Source organism: Eptesicus fuscus, chromosome 5, assembly GCF_027574615.1.
Source record: "Eptesicus fuscus isolate TK198812 chromosome 5, DD_ASM_mEF_20220401, whole genome shotgun sequence".
Lineage (NCBI taxonomy): Eukaryota > Metazoa > Chordata > Mammalia > Chiroptera > Vespertilionidae > Eptesicus > Eptesicus fuscus.
Genome location: NC_072477.1, coordinates 83,281,393 through 83,300,480, shown reverse-complemented (window position 1 = coordinate 83,300,480; position 19,088 = coordinate 83,281,393). Strand labels below are relative to the sequence as shown.

General features: G+C 37.8%; 1 protein-coding gene across 1 annotated transcript in view; it reads left to right on the top strand.

Moving 5' to 3' along the window:
• PRKD1 (protein kinase D1) overlaps positions 1 to 19,088 on the top strand; it is a 317,805-nt gene that overhangs the window by 237,396 nt on the left and 61,321 nt on the right. Inside the window, exons 5-7 of the mRNA XM_008152921.3 lie at positions 15,743 to 15,953; positions 16,083 to 16,160; positions 17,851 to 18,055. Of these exons, the coding sequence (XP_008151143.2) occupies positions 15,743 to 15,953; positions 16,083 to 16,160; positions 17,851 to 18,055 (494 nt within the window). The remainder of the gene's footprint in view (positions 1 to 15,742; positions 15,954 to 16,082; positions 16,161 to 17,850; positions 18,056 to 19,088) is intronic.

Here is a 19,088-nt window from a genome sequence, read left to right as displayed (position 1 = left end):
AGCCAATAAACATGAAAATGTACTTTACATCATGTATGTAGTTATCAAGGAGCCTAAAGATAAAAAATCTACAGTTTTTCCTCAAAGTGCAAAAGTTTATTCAACACCAGAAATATCACTGTTTGCAAAACACAGTCACGCATTTTTTAAAAAATATATTTTTATTGATTTCAGAGAGGAAGGGAAAAGGAGGTAGAATCATCAATGATGAGAAAGACACATTGATCAGCTGCTTCCTGCATTACCCCCACTGGGGACAGAGCTGCAACGCAGGCATGTGCCCTAACCAGGAATCAAACCGTGGCCTCCTAGTTCATAGGTTGATGCTCAACCTCTGAGCCACACCAGTCATGCACTTTTGTTATGAAAAAGAGTCAACTCTATTTTAGTTTTGATTTGTTTTTAGTTAAAAGATAGCACTCTCAAAAAGGCTTGAAGGAACAGCGATGAAAAAGAACATATTCATTATAAATTACCAGATATGTGTTGTCTATTTAACCAAGATTTTTCTTATATTTTTCATCGATATTCCTTCTCCTTATAAAAGCATTCAGAATAGCTTTACACTTTTGAATTATATTTCAACCTTGAATGAAATCAGACAGAAAACAATGATATGCAACAAAGACTCTAACATGAACAAAGAATGCATGTGGCATGTTTCTCTCATTATAACTCTAAGCCTGTATTGGAATTTCCAGGTTTGTAAACCACTGACTTATTCTTGCCAGTAGGCAGAAAGCAATAGTGTAACATTTGATTACTTTGATGACATTTTTCCTCCTTTTCCCATAGAGAGGATAAATTATTGTGAAGAAAATCTAATCTTTAACCTAAAGGTCAAAAATGCTCCATTCTGTCTATAATTTATTTTCAACAAGGTGAAAGAACCATCTGTCATCACTGACACCAGGGCAAGCAGTATTTTGATGTGTTTTTTTTTTTTTTTTACCTTCACCAGCTCACAACTGTAAATTGTTTTTGCAATCTTGAGTTTGTGTCTATAATTCTATTGAAATGTTAAAAAGTAATTTCCAACCCAGCTGTTTGTGTTGCCACAAAGACTTAATTAGTATAACAGTTTGCTTTTTCTTGAAAACAAACCTATATAAAACATTATTGAGTAATGTGCATTGCTTTCCTTCAATAACACTATATATTTTTTGTCTTTTTCCTCCCTTTATTCTGCTCCTTTGCCTGCTTTTTGCTTTTACAACTTCATCTCTAAGTCTCCTCTGAGTCCTGGCTTTGAGGTATGTACTAACTCTACTTGGCACTAGGATGTAATCCACCGTCTTTGCAAACCAGCATTATAACATTAGGTTGTTATCAGACAATTATCTGCATCGATTCTATGAAATAATCAGGTCAGAACGTAGCTCAAAATTGTATGTCAGCTATCACTTAAAAAATATTACCTGAGAATCCAATCTATTGAACTGCAAAATAACGTATTTTTGTTGTTGTCTTTTCTTGTTGTTGTTCAAGTTTTCACAGTCCTCAACAAGACAAAGAGCAGTGCAGGCATTAGGGTGATAGGTCTTGAACTGTTTAGATAAAATTTTGCCCTCAGGTAACTTGTAACCTGATCCCATAACATCAGTGGCTTTTGTATGAAACCCAGCAGACTAGACAGGATACAGTCAGCACTCACTGTATTCAGTAGCATGTTAACTGAAATGTATGCATATTGGAACTGCGTCCTGATGCCAGGTAGCACAGAACCATGTAAAGGGAGGTCACCATCTCAATACACACAGGTTTTGGTTGGCACAGTGAGGCACAAAACAAGGACTGCCTGAAAATGAATATAACTTTTTCAAGAAAGGAACTTTTAATCCTTAATGGATTATCACCATCTAATTGCTTTTAAAGGATGGTATGCATGTGTATATTGCAGGGTCTTAATCCAAGAATAACTTTATATGGAAAAGACACAAATTTCCTTCATAAAGGTTTTGATTAAGTCCTTCTCCAAAATTGGCCTTTTATCTTTCTTAAGCAATCAATAACCTGAACACAGAGAAGGGACATTTAGGTCAAGCGTTCGCATACAGTACATATACAACAGTGCGCTTCTTATGAGAAGTTGTTTTGACCAATTGACTTGTTAATATTTAGTTTTCCTTATTTCTTTACCTCTTGCAAATTGTTATTTTCCCTCGTGAGACTATAAATTTCAGATACCATTATTAGTGTTCATTCTAAGCTGGTCTTGTTAAGGTAACTCTAACAAAGGAAGCTAATGAAAACACAACCAGAACATATTCTGGATCAAATAAAATTGGTAAGTCAAGATACCTTGATTTATAACATGTAAAATGAAGAAATCTGCTTCAATAATAGTAAATTCCTATGTTTATAAATTATCCTAGGTAAAATGGGCCCTTCTTAGAAAAGTACAGGTGAGAGCTCAATAAACATAATTTTTTATATTCTTGTAATTTGCAATGCCTTCCAGATATAATTTTAGTGAAGTAGTATCTTTCCCTTTAAATCATCCTTTGTGACTACAGCCAGGGATGGAGTGTGTAAAGGAGGAGTGACCAGTGGTCTGCTTTCCTGTGGAAGTTGTACAGGTTAATGGCAGCAAGGCCTCCACATGGTAACTCCTGATAGATATGATGCATTTTGTGCATAAGCTTTTGTTCTTGAACTTGTTTATACCTAGTGTGTTAAAAAGGCAACAAACTTTCCCCCCCTCTTTATAGATGTCTTGGGGAAAAACAATGCATAAACTTTGATGAAATTTTTAGAGAAATATTTTAGTGACAATTATGATTGCAGAATTGTTATAGAAATCTGGTCATGGTTCCACATTCAGCGTGTTTTGTGACACTAAGATGCACAAGTGTGAACTTAGATCAATGATCTGCCATCATGGAGCTTCATAAATGGACCATATGCAAACAAATAAATATATGTCCTTGTCAAAACTTCCTGCTATTACATCCCAATGCTATATATTAATTTATTTAATCTACTGATTAGGTTTTCATTTTTAATTTTAAACAATGTGAAATAAGCATTCTTGTATATATTTTTATATATTTTTTGCACTTTATGAAAAGTATCAGTAGATTTCTCAATAAGCATTTTGGAATGATTAGTAAGTTATATCCTTAGAAGCGAAATGACTATAGCATTTATACTTATTTTTTGCTAAATAGTTCTTCAAAAAGTGGTAAAAGTTTAAATTGATAAATCTGATGATGGTGTATGAGTTTCTATTTCTGCATACTCTTCCCAACAACACATTTTGTCAATATTTTTAAATGTTTTTTATTAATTTCTTCAGAAAAAATACCTATACTTAACATAATTTTTATTGGAAGATAAACAGCTTTTCATATATTTATTGACAACTTGTTTTTCATCTATGGAGGATTCCTCTTTTCCTAGTGAGATGATTCTTGGTTGCTTATGTGTTATGACAGGAATCCTCTGTCTGTTAATCTATGATGGAAGTATATTTTCAGTTTATTTGTGTTTTTTATGTCTTTTCCCATACTAACATTTTTACGTGGCGAAAAAATATTTTCTCTCATTTTCTTATTATTTAAAACTGTTTAAAATAAACCAATATGAGCAGATTAAACATTATATTTTTACCAAATTACTGAGGAGAATGGTCTTTTCTTGAGGTAAAGTTGCTGAAGTCAAGGTAGAAAGTGAAGCAGAATATGAAACACTGGTGTCCTTTGCAACTGCAGCACATAATTGATGACAATTTTTAAAAAAATGTAAGTTAGGCCTGTGGAAATTTACTGCAATTTAAGAACATTACTAAAGTTATTTTAAGTGTTTTAAATGTCCTTTAAGGATGTATTTACTATCATAGCTTTGAGGTTAAGGGACACAATAGATAATTGTTTTTGGTGAAACTAAATTTTCTAGTCTAGTAGTCTTTTTGGCAATCCTTAACAATCAGACTGCTTTCCAGAAATTATTAGGAAATAAATTGCTCATTGCAAAAGTTTTCTCTGGGATCAACTATTTTATAACCTCACTTTTTTGCATCCTTTAGTTTTTATGAAAGTTAGACAGTATTCAGTTTAACTTTTTTATGTTAGGGTACATATTTTGTAAATAATAATATTCCATAAACTGCTATTATTTTCATAAAGTTTACTGACTCACATTTAATTAAGACAAGCATTGTACTAAAAGGAACTCTTGGCTACATACTTTCCTAGAAAATGACTCATTTATTTACTGTTTTGTTCATTTAAAAATTATAAAGAAGATAAGATAATACTAGTATTGCAATTTCTATTTATAACTGGATATGATCCTGATATGCTTTAAAATAGTCAAGGTAGATTCTTTTCAAATGAACACATGATTAAAAAACACACAACTATTTCTAATCCTGAATGAAACTATGATAATATTTCTGGCCAAATGAATATTTTCCAGGATATTTTCCAAAGTAGCAAAAGTCTATATAGCAGTAGAAACTTTAATTGTTGCTTTTGTGTTCTGGAGTTCCAGGAATCCTGGTGATTCATCTGAATTAAGAAATCATTTTTCCATTTAAATATGCACCATGACATCCATATAGTGCATTTGCCAGACATTGCAAAATTTCTTTTGTTGATTGTATAAACTAGTTCTCCAAATTCAAACCTGGGCAGTGTATACTTTCAGTGAGGAAAGAGATCCAAGAATTCTTCAACCCACATCTCTCCACCCCCTGAAAGTCAGAGTGCATTGGTGGTTTTATGGGGAAGGAACCTTTCTGTAGAATTAAGAGTGTGCGGTCTTCTTTCATGTGCTAATAATCAGCTGTTGCCTGATTTCAATTAGTGTGTCTGGCTTGTTATATGTGCATTCATGCTATGAACAAAAACTTCCAGATCAGATGTGTAATTCTAACTATGAATACTGCAGGAGAGTTCCTCATGAACTCCACTGGCGCATGGGGGCATTGTATAGCACTTACCTGCGCTTATAAACATGTAGGTCTTAGGAACAAATGGATCTTTAATGAAGGCTCTGAAAGTCCTGTGTTCCCCTCAGGAAAGGTGATCTGGAACTCATCAAACACCCTACCTGCTACTCAGTGAAATACAGGGCATGGCCTTCCCTAACACTCCCCACAAGCCATGTCTGAAGACACAATACAAAGCAAAACATTGCTTTCTATCTTAAGATTACAAAACACACACACCCCCTCTTGATACGAACAATAGTCATATCATAGTCATTTACTTAATGACCATCAGTATCCATCTAATGTCAGGCCAGACCTGGCCAGATTTCAGTCCTGTCTCCTTTAATTCCTGACCAATCATGAATACTGAGCTCCTGACTGAGTAATATGAAAAAAGATTGTTCATGGTCACTTTGAGAGTGTACATGTCCTCAACAATGTCCCTACCCTGCCCTGGCCAGCATGGTACAGTGGTTCGAGAGTAGGCCCGTGCACTGAAAAGTCCACGTCAAGGGCATGTATCTGGTTTGTAGGTTGATCCCCAGCCCTAGTTGGGGTGTGCAGGAGGCAGCCAATCGATATGTCTCTCTCAAGTCGATGTTTCTCTCTCTACTCTCTCTCTCTCTCTCTCTCTCTCTCTCTCTCTCTCTCTCTCTCTCTCTCTCTCTCTCTCTTCCTCCTCCCACTCTTCCCCCCACTCTCTCAGAAAATCAATGGAAAAATAACCTCTGGTGAGGATTAATTAAAAAAAAAGAAGAAATAATAAAGGAGTGCGAGGAAGGTAGAAGATGAATTGGTACTATAAATTAGACTTTTAGAAATAAGAAATAATTCAGCTTCTAAAAATTTTATCTGTTTTAGTAATGTTTGGATGCATTATTTTACTTGATCCCTTAGACCTGGTTTTCTGATATGATCACATGAATTCTCTCCCTTCTCAAGAGGAGTGGAAGTGGTGCTATTTTTATAATAAATGCAATGACATGGAAGCCAAAACAATGAAAAAAATAACCCAGTTTGGGGTGGTATCAATCCAGCTTTGCACTGAAAATATCACTGAGCGATATGATTTCATTGAGTTAGTGCTTCTCTGTATTTTTAAAACTAAAAACAATTTTTTGGGGGTTAGGTAAAGGAAAAGTCTCATCTTTTCCCTCTCTTTTTTAATTGAGTTGCATTAAAATATAGTCCTTTCTATCATGTTATTTCAGAAGCATGTGTGCTCATAAATACAGTGCTTCATGTTCACCATGGACTGTTACAGGCTGAGGTTCTATAAAATCTGAAAGTTATCCTTCTGGGCCACTTTTGAAGGGAGAGGCTCTAACCTTTGTAGCCTTGGACTGTTCATGACATGCGTTTACAGCTTCTCCTTGGTGTTTCCAAGGCAATATTCAATGGCACAACCTTTTTCCAAATTATTTCATTTAGCTTTCCAGTGAACTCATAATCCCAGGCCAGGCCCCTCTCGATTTTAGGCAGGATCAAATACCATGGAAATAATATGTCCCTAAAATTGCTGTTGTTGACACTTCTACATAATCTGTTTTACCACCCGATTCACGTTTAGGTGTAGATCAAGTCTGACATTTGAAGCCCCAAAGTAGAAGTTGTTGACAGGTAAATTTATTGTCTTCCTCAATAGAAACGCTTCTTTTTTATTGTGTAGAGTGCATAGCATTAAGGTTGCATTGCTTTCAGTAAAAAAGAAAAGTAAGAAAAGTGCTCTCCTGTTATGTCTCCCTTTTCCTCTGAACCCCACAGATTAGTGGGGTGTTAGTAACTGACATTTTGAAAGAACAATGCCTGTAATTTGCAACAATTCGCTAACAGTTCTTGTGCTTTTCCGGCAAAGGGAGGCTCACTTAAGAAAATAGTAAGGTTCCTTTACCTTTCATTTCTATTTACTTAAAGAGAATGGAGTAACAGAAAACTTAATGTAACTTTCAAGACTACTTTAGCACTTAGCAAATTCAGATCACCTTGTATTCTTTTTTTTTTCTTTATTGATTAAGGTATTACATATGTGTCCTTATCACCTTGTATTCTTAATGAAATTATATGTTATTACTCTGTGAGCTTTCGCAATTGCTACAAACATGAAGAAATGGATTCTCCACTCTAAAATACAGCATCATCACCACTAAGCAGGGGGCATATTTCCGCCCCTGCCCTGTAGCAATGCTTTTTATTGGTATGAAAAGGTGCTGATTAGCTTTTACTTATGCTCTGTATTTAGGGTATCCAATTGAGGAGCCAAACTCATTTATAAATCTGGCACACTTGGCAGGTACTTCAAGGGATACAGAATCAGAATTGCAGCAGAATAGCACTGAACAATCTGAAACTCATCAAACACCCTACCGGCTACTCAGTGAAATACAGGGCATGGAAACATGGGTGTTCCTATGTGACCTCCGTTCCCTGGGGGGGTCTTCAAACTTGTCCATTGCCCAAGAAATCATCCTGGAAATTCCATGACTTCCCATTGAGGAGTAGTGTGTAGTGTTGTTGAAAGGAGCTGATTATTTTTACTTCAGCAAGTAGTCTGCATCATACCGAACATTCACAATGATGTTTTACTAGCAGCGACTATGAGTAGGGTTGGATAATCATTTCCAAGTGAGATAAAGAGGTTTCAGAGTATATAAAAGACATTTCTAAGCAGTTGAAGATTGGGAGCGCTGAGTCATCTTAAGCAGAATTGTAATGGCCAATAATACTGAACATGGTCATTGCATGGCAGGACTACTTCAGTGTTCACACCAAATGTCTTCTTCAGGAAACTGCTTTTCTGGATGTCCCCTGCACCTCCACCATCGATGTGGTTTATCTTTGCTGCAAACCTTCATATATATGGGAACTTGTTCTGTGTGAGGCAGTATTGCAGCGGTTGGTGATACGTGATGAACAAAATAGTTAAGATCCTCTCTCCATGGAATTTATATTCTTTTACAGGGCTATGGTAAAAACAAACAAAAAACAAAAACAATAAGCAAATAGGTAAATAAGACAGTTGCAGACTGCAGTATTGACTCATGAAGAGAAAGGATTATGTGCCAACGAGTGAACAGGGAATGGTCAGTAAGTTAGGTGTTCTGGAGGTCTCTTGAAGAAGGTGCCATGTGAACTGAAATCTGAAGAATAAGGCAAAACCATGTGAAAGAGCACATGCTATTGTGGATAGCAACAATTACGTTGTGTCCAGAATTCTATTAAATAGAAAATTCATTGGGCTCAGAGAGTAATAGTTAGGGTCTTTATATGTCCTGCAGCATCTTAATTGGGCCTTGAGGAGGGGTTTGCCACGGGGAACACTTCTTAAATCAGATAGAGCCATCTCGATGCCAGTAGGAGAGAACTAGTGTAAGGTATTGTTCTGCATAGTTCTTTGAATGCTGTTAGTTCAAAATGCTAGGGATCTTAAAATTCCTGGAATAAAGGACTAGTATTTGGTTGCATCTGTTTTCACACAGTTGTGCTAGTACCTGAATAGGAAAGTAGGCAGCCAGCTGAGTGATGCTTATACAATAGAAGCTGTTTATTCAGTTAGTCATTATGTTCTAGAAAACATGTGTGACTCATATGCTATCCTCTGAGCACAGACAGGCTGGTTCAAAGTCTCTTCTGTAGGTCAAGGTTAAAGGATTCACAATATTTTCACATTGCACTTTGGCATGTAGACTATACTGTTAATTATCTTCACTGTTTCCTATGAACTCTTCCTTCATGACTTAAATGAGGAGAAGAAAATACTTTCTATTTTTATATTGGTATAAAACCAGGGAATATGAAAGCTGAGAGGGACTATGGAGAGAGAAATTGTTATCAGCCAGAGCAAGAATACCTGAATTCATAGGTCTGGAACTTAACAAGCTGTATGATCTCGGACAAATGACTTAACCTCCTTGGGATTCGGTTTTCTTATCTGTAAAAGGGGGATCCTAACATGAGTGGTCATGGGGTTTAAATGAATTAATGCATGTAGAGGGATATGAAAGGAGTTTGGCACATATGAAAGTTATAAAAAGTGTCTTATGCCTTCCTAGTTCAAAGGTCAGACTCCCCATGAACCAAATTTGTTACCCAAATAAGTTGACTGGCAAAATATATATTTTTTTATTAGAATTGCCTACATCTTGAAATGGAGTTATTTCATAAAACAGTTGGATTTTCTGCTTCTTTTGAAAAACTAAGAAGAGGTCTGGAGGCACTGGGTTTACATACTCACATGGCAGCTATTAGCAGTGTTTGAGCAGTGGCCATCCCTTTTATATCGAGCCCATCCTCTCCAATTTCCTACAGTCCACACCATTTTCTATGCCTCCTTGACACCGAGGAACCACCTATTAATATGAACAGATTTGAGCTTGCTACCTTTCTCTTTCCAGAGCAGAAGAGCTCTACACAGATTCATGTTGGATAGGCCAAGTAAGGGTCAGGATCAGGAAGAAGATAAGTTCAAAGGGAAGTTATAGTTGTAGCCAATTGTACACTCTCAGTAAAGCAAATCTGTAGAAGTTACAGTCCATGTAATATTAAGTTATTGAATATGCTTATATTACAGCCTGTATTTTAAATATCTCTGTTGATATGTCTTATCCATTTTATTCCCAGTCACTGACTTCCTGAAAACATTCATTCTGATGAGTACAAGCAATGCTTGTTTTTTATTAGGTACCAGATGTGTGCTTTCATTAACAGAGCACAAATATTTTAAGACACTATCCTTCTCTTAGAAATTTATTGTCTGATGATTGAGAAAGCACCACAAAGAATTGTTAACGCGTATGCTAAAATATTCTGTATGTTTTTTGTTTCCTTTAACTCAAGGTGCAGTTTATGTCACCCAAAATCCAGTCCCAATGTGGGGCTGTGAAATGAATTTTGGTTAATAAATATAAATATTTTAATACTGCAGAAGTTTTCATTTGAACCATGTTTATAATTGTTTGTTGTTTTTTCTATTGATCCTCACCTGAGGATATTGTTTCCATTGATTTTTAGAGAGAGAGATAAACATCATTGTGAGAGAGACATATGGATCGGTTGCCGCCCAAACCAGGGATCAAATGTGCAACCCAGGCATGTGCCCTTCCTTGACTGGGAATCAAACCCAGATCCTTCCATCCTCAGGTTGATGCTCTAACCACTGAGAAACAGGCTGTTGTTCTGTGTGTGTGTGTGTGTGTTAATTTATGTATTTGAATCAGGCATTTTGTAAAGTGACTTTTATCTCTCAGGAAATACCATGTTTGATCTCTCCATATATAACAACAAGCACACCACAAGTTAAGGCGACTTTCCCCCTCTTTTTCTAGCTTTGCTAATGAAGAGAATTTGTTTTGAAGTGGAATATGCCTTGTTTCCAAGTCCTGTTAAATGTTTAAAGACTTGCTGGCAGTTGGAGTTTCCATAATGTAATCTAAGCAATCATTTCCTGGGAAGGTTCCCCACTTGCTGAGTCATTCCTTCAGCATACCAGTTTCAAAAACAAAGTGAGTCTCTGCAAAGCAGGATGCACTGTCTCGGGAAGTAGGTGTCCAGTGCATGTAGTTTTCACTTTGGCAGTCATTTCAGATGAAACACTATTAGCATAAGGCTGTTGCAGTTCCTTCACAAGAACACAGCCTTTTAACCAAATTTTAATCTCTCTAATCTTCACTCTGTTTAATCTCTAATTCTACCTTTAAATTTCAGCTTTCATCACTTTTCTGTTCTCATATTCTCTCACACCCTTGATAAGATTCCTCTTGCATTGAGAACACAAAAGACACGGTCATACTTTTTATCATCTATAATTTGCTAAATCAAATCATTTACATACAGCCACCCCAATACCATATGTTATGATAATGTCAGTTCTCACAAAAGTTCCACGCATACCTGTAATTTGATCCAAACTCCTCAACTCAGGAAAAGAACAATTTGTAGGACCCATGACTAATGTAAAAATGAAAAATTTTGGAAGCATATCCTCCTGTATGCTTACTGTAATTATGGAGAAGGGTATTTTAAGTTTATTCTGCAAATTCTGAGCCAGTTTTGCTCTGAACATAATAATGAAGTAGTATAAAACAAAGCGTAGTTGTTTCCTTTCCAAAGCATTTTAACCTTCCTGTAAAATAATAACAACAAAAACAAAAAACAAACAAACAAAAACAATCATCCTGTAGATATCCCAGGTTCACACAGTGCCAAAGCAGAACAGCAAGTAACAGTGAAAATCAATTTAATTAACTTACTAAACCTAATAAAACCTTTACTAGTGTTGATGAGAAATGAAGAATTTTCTTAACAGAGTCTACTTTAAAGAAATGTCTTACTTAAAATTCTAAAGTACTGTACACATTATAGTTAAATATACAAATCAGGAAACAAGTAAAATGAAGTGAATGAAGAAATAACACAATGCTGTATCTCTTCACTTTATATAATAACTAGAGACCCGGTGCACGAAATTCGTGCACGGAGGGGGGGTTGTCCCTCAGCCCAGCCTGTACCCTCTCCAATCTGGGACTCCTGGAGGGATGTCCGACTGCCCGTTTAGGCCCGACCCCTAAACGGGCAGTCGGACATCCCTCTCACAATCCAGGACTGCTGGCTCCCAACTGCTTGCCTGCCTGCCTTCCTGATTGCCCCTAACCACTTTTGCCTGCCAGCCTGATCACCCCCTAACCACTCTGCTGCCAGCCTGTTTGCCCCCAACTTCCCTCCTCTGCCAGCCTGATCACCCCTAACTGCCCTCTCCTACAGGGTTGATCACCTCCAACTGCCCTCCCTTGCAGGCCTGGTCCTTCTCAACTGCCCTCCCTTGCAGGCTGGGTGCCTCCCAACTGCCCTCTCCTGCTGGCCATCTTGTGGTGGCCATCTTGTGTCCACATGGGGGCAGGATCTTTGACCACATGGGGGCAGCTATATTGTGTGTTGCAGTGATGATCAATCTGTATATTACTCTTTTATTAGATAGGATAGAGGCCTGGTACAGGGGTAGGGGCCAGCTGGTTTGCCCTGAAGGGTGTCCCAGATCAGGTGGGGGTTCCCTTGGGGCGTGGGGCGGCCTGAGCGAGAGCCTGTGGTGGTTTGCAGGCCGGCCACGCCCCCTGGCAACCCAAGCGGAGGCCCTGGTATCTGGACTTTATTTTCCTCTACAATTGAAACTTTGTAGCCTGGAGTGGAGCCAAGCCTGAGGCTCCCTCCGAGGCCCGCAGCCATTTGTGTTGGTGTTATAATTGAAACTTTGTTGCCTTAAGCGGGTGGGCCCAGCCAGGGTGTGTGGAAAGCTTTGCTTCCCCTGTTGCCAGCGGCAACCCTGGCCTGCTCTCTCAAGCTCCATTTGGCCGCCATTTGTTTGAATTTGTTTACTTTCTATAATTGAAACTTTGTAGCTTGAGTGGAGGCTTAGGCCTGGCAAGGGCAGGTGGAAAGCTTGGCTTCCTCTGTTACCTAGGAAACCTTGCTCTCTGTGGCTGTAGACATCTTGCTTTGGGTTAATTTGCATGCTCGCTCTGATTGGATGGTGGGTGTGGCTTGTGGGTGTGGCTTGTGGGCGTGTCGGAGGTATGATCAATTTGCGTATTTGTCTATTATTAGGTAGGATGCATTACATTTTTTTAAAAAAGCCATGGGATGGAAACTCTGGACACTGGCTTTGCTTTTAGCTCCGCTGGATCCCCAGCTGCACCTGTTCCAGGACTTGTTTCAGGAAAATGGGACTTTGGAAACTGAGGAATATATTTTCACACAAACAAAGCTTTCTACCACATCTCATCTTCATGTGGGGGCCTCCAGTAATTCTTATTCCAGCGGCACCCCAAGAACCCCACTCACACTAGCAATGGAGAAAATCCTTAGAAATGTTTGGTTTGTGTTCCATCATTGGAAATATTTAAAGAGATAATTGCTGATGACAGAAATGGTGGGTCTTAAACATTTATATAAATAACTAGAGGCCCGGTGCACGGAATTCATGCATGGGGGGGGTGTCCCTCAACCCGGCCTGCACCCTCTCCAATCTGGGACCCCTTGGGGGATGTCCAACTGCTGGTTTAGGCCCAGTGACCTTCCCTGCCGGCCTGATTGCCCCCAACTGCCCTCCCCTGCTGCGACCTGCCACCTCCTCCGGGACCGGCCTCCTCTGTGCTGTGCAGAGCCATGGGATCCCCAGGCCTCACTGTGTGGAGCGGCCATCTTGTGGCAGCCATCTTGTGATGACATCATGTGAGGGTGTCACACGAGGGCATGACATCACCTAGGCTTTTATTATATAGGATGATAAATACAGAGCAATAGCCTGATTTCATAGGCTTTTGTTTTTGTTTGTTTTATAATTTGTTATATATCAATGATGGCCCTGTTTTACATTTTGATTGAAGAATGGATAAATACCTCAGAAGCATTTACAAAGTTATCAGATAGTGGCACAGTGTTCTTTTTTGTGTTTGCTTCTTAGATTTGCCGCATAATAGGGAAAAGCACATGTAAACGAATGTGTGCACACTCCCAAAACATAGCATATAATTCTGCAAACAAAACTTCAGAAGGCTTCATCACTCTTCCTTTCCCCAAAGTGCTTACCTAATAAATTAAACTACCCGATCTCCTTCCAGAAATAAATTTGTTCCCATATGAGAAGTCACCATCCAGCACTCTGTCTCAATATTTGAAAATTCTACTTTATCATATGGAACTATAGGCCACATTGAAAATCACTAATTACGTTTGGAACTTTAAAAAATTTTAATGATAGTATTGCGGATCATGTTGCTAGCTAATTGTAATTTAAAGATGTCATGAACGACAGGAGGGCACTCTTTATTAATGCTAGTAAAGTCTTAATTTCTGACTAAATTATGCAGTTTAGGTTCTTCTGTGCCAGGGACACATGTGGCCGTGGGCATCTCATCATTGCCTGAATGTGTGTGCAGTACAGAGTCTGGGCACAAAGGAACAGCCAGTTTCTTTTCCATAAACTCACTTCTTATAGTTTATGGCAGTGTATATATGAATGTTACTATGTTGGATGAGAAGAAAACTGTCAGTTTAAACAGATTGTCTCTTACTCTTCTAAGTGAATTTGCCCCATGGTATAGTAAATAGTCTGATGTTGAACTGGCTCTGCTAACAGCCTAGAATTAGGTATCTTAAATTAAGGAAAATAACTGAAGAGTGATGTGGTCAAGTTTTCATATGATTTTCCAAATCTGAGAACATTTTAAGTCTGCTAAGAAAGTGTGACATCAGGTCAGCTTTTATTCTGAGTGTTGAAACTTTCCAACTATGGAAAAACATCACTTTTCATTTTAGTCTGTGCCTAAAACTGGCCTGTTGGCTGCAGTTCCTCAAGAAGGACACATGAAACAGGGACCTAACCCCATGGACTTAATTATTTTTCAATCCCTAAGATATTTCTTCAGTATGTTCATGATTCTGGTTTGGCAGGCCTTGGCCCATCTTTATAAGCTCCCCAGACATCTCTGCAGGAGCTGAGCCTTTCCAGAGTGATTATATTTTATAGTTTTCTTTTATGGAATTGTAATTCTAACTGTAACTGTAGACATAATAATCTTGACTAGAACCTCATACCAAAATTTTTTTGTTGCAGCTAGTGAATTTGCAAATCAAAATTTCCCCATTTGGTAATAAGTAGTATTAACCTTTTGGTGCAGACAGGGATAGAAATGGATGGAAATTATATGTAAATATGATTTATATGATTTTTTCATCTTGTCAGAATCACTCCAAATTAGAAATTAACTGAGTAAGATGATAATACAAGTAATTTTGGCTTTACTACTTACTAGTATTTGACACAAAATAATTTATTTAAACTTTATGAGTTGTGATGCCTCAACTATAGATAATAAGGCCTATCTGATCTTATAAGACACCTAACACAATAATTACTCAGAATAGAAGCTTAATGAGTGAGATAATTAGAATTATAACAAGTATTAAAAAGTAATTTAATTTATCTTTTATTTTGATGATTTCCAAATACATTTATTCTGATGATTCCCAAGTATGTTTCCATGATGTCAAGAGATACCATGAAATTGTCCAAAACACTGAAAACAGTTAATTTTAATTTGTTTAATTTTTAAAACATATGCCTTGGGTTGATTAAGCCCAAAACGAGAGGCAAGAGTGCACAGAGATATAATTGTAACCAGAACACCAATATTTGTGTGTCTTATATAGTCCACCAGTTTCCGTGTTTTCTAATTATAAAAAAAAGATAGCATAAATTACATCCTTTATTTTCATATGATTGAGATCATTTTAAATCATACTTTTTCCTCTGAGTGAATCCAAAGAAATTGTAGGTGTTTTTCAGATGAAGTACTATGTAGGGTAGACCTGGCGGGACTTACTTTTCATTTTCTATCTTCCTGAACTGCTTATATCTTCTAACCACGTGCATGGAATACTATAGAAAATGTCAATGAAGTAATTTGCACAGTGGGGTTAAGGACCATTTTTTTTTTCAACTCTATTTTCCTGTCTTAAAGTTATTATATTACTTTTAGAAGCCAAAAATTTGTGTAAGTTCTAGAAATCACGTTCAAATATTCTGATTTCCACTTCTCTTCATTTCAAACTATAAAAACAAGGTAATTCAAATAAGAAATAAAGGGATGATAAATACATTCATGAACAGAAACAGTTTTGCCTCATACAGCTCATATTCTTAAGGACCAAACCACCAAATACAATAGTAAAACAAAACGTGTTTAAAATGCATGAAGATACCAATCCAGTACTCTCTTACATTTTAATGTTCTTTATGGCTTTTCAAACTTATAGCAAAAGTCACCATCAGAATCATTTATTGGTCGAGAGAAGAGGTCGAATTCTCAGTCATACATCGGACGCCCCATTCAGCTCGACAAGATTTTGATGTCGAAAGTGAAGGTGCCGCACACGTTCGTCATCCACTCGTACACGCGGCCCACCGTGTGCCAGTACTGCAAGAAGCTGCTCAAGGGGCTCTTCAGGCAGGGCCTGCAGTGCAAAGGTAGGGAGGCTCCTGCCGCCCGCGTCTGCACCAGCCAGCGGGGATCCTCAGCCCTCCTCCAGCTGGCATTACTTTTCTTTGTTCTACAACTCACTCGCTGATGTTTTCTTTTAAAATCATTGTGTTTAGATTGCAGATTCAACTGTCATAAACGCTGTGCACCAAAAGTACCCAACAACTGCCTGGGCGAAGTGAGCATCAATGGAGGTGGGTACAAGCCAGCAGTCTGTCTCAGAGGCTGCCATTCCAGCACATGGGGTTTTGATAAAAACCAAAGAGATTATCTCTGTTTTTTTCACGGGGAACAGCCAGTATTGAAAATTTGGATTCCAGAATTTCTTCTCCAGTTGTCCTTTTTCATACACCTCTCCCAGTTTGTGTGGAAATGGAGGAAGTGTTGGAATGTTGGAACACCTACATAAGTTATAACTGTGTGTCTCTTTCCCCCGTCCTCATTCCAAGCACTGAGACCAAGGATTACTTTTCATCCCTGTTGGTCAAGGGAGGGAAGATACAGAGACTGTCCCATCAGGAAATATTCTTCCTCTTCTTCTTCCACCCAGCTACTTTCATTACACGTGTGCCATTAACCTGAAACTTTAATAATAAAAGGAACTTGAATTCAACCAATTAAAAATACATGTCATTTTCTACATTTTGGAAGTATTCCTTTGGGAAAACTCTAGCTACATAAATTAATTTTGAAAGATTCTTTAAGAAAAATGCCATGTCTTAAAGGAACAGCTCCCATTTCATTTCTACGTAGTATTCCTCATGAATTCTTAGCAAAGTAGTTGACTCTCTATCTACCCCAGGCTAACTTTTTCCATAGATAGTGGACTGCTTTCTACCTTCAGTCTCATATCAGTTTTCAGATTCCTCTGGAAAGAAAAATGGTGATACAAGACCAAAGAGACAAGTTTATTTATTTATTTGTTTATTTATTGTGCTAAAACACTGAAGAACAAATGATTATCTTTCTCTATAACTCTCTTCTCTAGAAGAAATACCTAACTACTAGAAGAAGGGAATTCTCTCCAGGCAAACATTGCCAGATTAGTTTGTGCATTGGAGATTTGTGCATGAATTAACTGCCAAAATGGAGAGCTTGGCCATTTTCCCACTTCCTGTGACATGTGGTATGGACTTTGTTCCGACCCAGAAAATGTTAATGTACTCTTGATAACTACAACTAATGGGGGAAAGTGCCATTTTTGATATTGTTAATTTCTTTGAAATTGTATTTTCCCAGAGAGTCAGAAAAATCTGAATTTTCCAAGCTTGGCAGGCTAGGGTCTCTGATCAGTTTATTTTCTAATTTTAAAATAAGTACTCTATATCAGTAAATGGTTATAATTTATTTCATTACTATCAACTTGGTAATTCAATATAACTTCAAATATTCAATATCTTAGGTATTTAAAAAATGCTTCTTATGTGACCAATTTCATATATTGGAATCCATGACTTAAAAAGAATCAATGACCCTGAGAAGTTTTGCATGTGAAAGTTTTTCTCATCTACCCAAATATCTTTTTTTTTTTCCCCACCATGGCTGGGAAATTGAAATCCTATCCATTTCTACTTCACTTTTGCCTGGTATCATTTTGCTTCCAAGCACTTCGCTTCTATCTCACCCTTGCCTTTCTTCTACGGCTCTCCGTGACTTTTCATGTTTTTTTAGGCATAACAAATAAGCATCTGCTTGCAAATTATTTATTCGTCCTCTCATAAATTCAGATTCTTATGAACAAAAATTTTAAAAACAGGAAAGATAGATTCTTCAAATAACTAATTTTTTAGGGTTTCTGGTTGATTCATTTTAGAATTGCCTTTCTCTTAAGCTCTGGCTCCAGGATTGCAGGCTTATCTTCACAGGTGTCAACAATTTTTTTAGATTTGCTCAGCCCTGGGGCAGAGTCTGACGTGGTCATGGAAGAAGGGAGTGACGACAATGACAGTGAGAGGAACAGTGGGCTCATGGACGACATGGAAGAAGCAATGGTCCAGGATGCTGCGATGGTGATGGCAGAGTGCCAGAACGACAGTGGGGAAATGCAGGACCCGGACCCAGACCCGGAGGACTCCAACAGAACCATCAGGTGAGGGCTGCACTCGCAGGCTCGATCCAACAGTGGACCTCCAGCTGATATTTTAATCTACTACAAAAGGAAGTTCTAGGGTGTGCTTAATTTGTTCACGAATGAGCTGTGTTTGTAGAGGATAGAGAGCCTTTGGAGCTGGGAGGTCAGGATCCCTTGGAGAAGTGTAGTTTGCATCCTTTTCTAGCATGGCCTCAGTCTTTGACCCACTTTTTTCTTTTTTTTCATTTTTTTTTTTTTTTTGCATGTGAGGGATTCTCATATTTGCCATCCACAAATTTACTACTAAATTAATGTTTATGCAAAGCTTATTGTGTAGAAACACAAAGATTGGGGATGCATCTCAGCCGATATCATTTATTTTATAGCTGGTCCCTATTACAGATATCACATATGTCTATACCAGTGATGGCGAACCTATGACACGCGTGTCAGCACTGACACGCGTAGACATTTCTGATGACACGCGGCCGCATGCTGAGGATGAAACATTTGCTGCTCCTGAGGATGAAACATTTGCGACTAGAGTCTTGGAGTTAGTTTTTTTCCTCAAAGTGACACACTACCCGAGTTATGCTCAGTTTTTTTGGCGAAGTTTGACACACCAAGCTCAAAAGGTTGCCCATCACTGGTTTATACTTTACTTTCAGAAGTATATGAAAATTTATAGTTGTGATCTAGTCATCTATACTTTTTAAATTACTATCTGATCTCCATTTTTTTTTACATCTGGGGTCAGCACACTCTGGGCAAATCAGGATGCTGCCTGTTTTGTAATAGTTGTATCAGAACATGGTCATGCCCATTCATAATGTCTGTGGGCACATGTGCTCTGCAATTGGCAGAGCTTAGTATTCTGCAAAGGCTAAAATATTAGTTACCTGGCCCTTTACAGGAAATTTCCCAATCTCTTAATTTATAAGTGTGTTCAAACTTTTGTGTCCATTTATAAATGCCATATTCATTGCCAAATTGAAATTGTTCTTCAGAGTAAAGCAATCAGATAATGATATTTTTTCCATTTAATGGATTA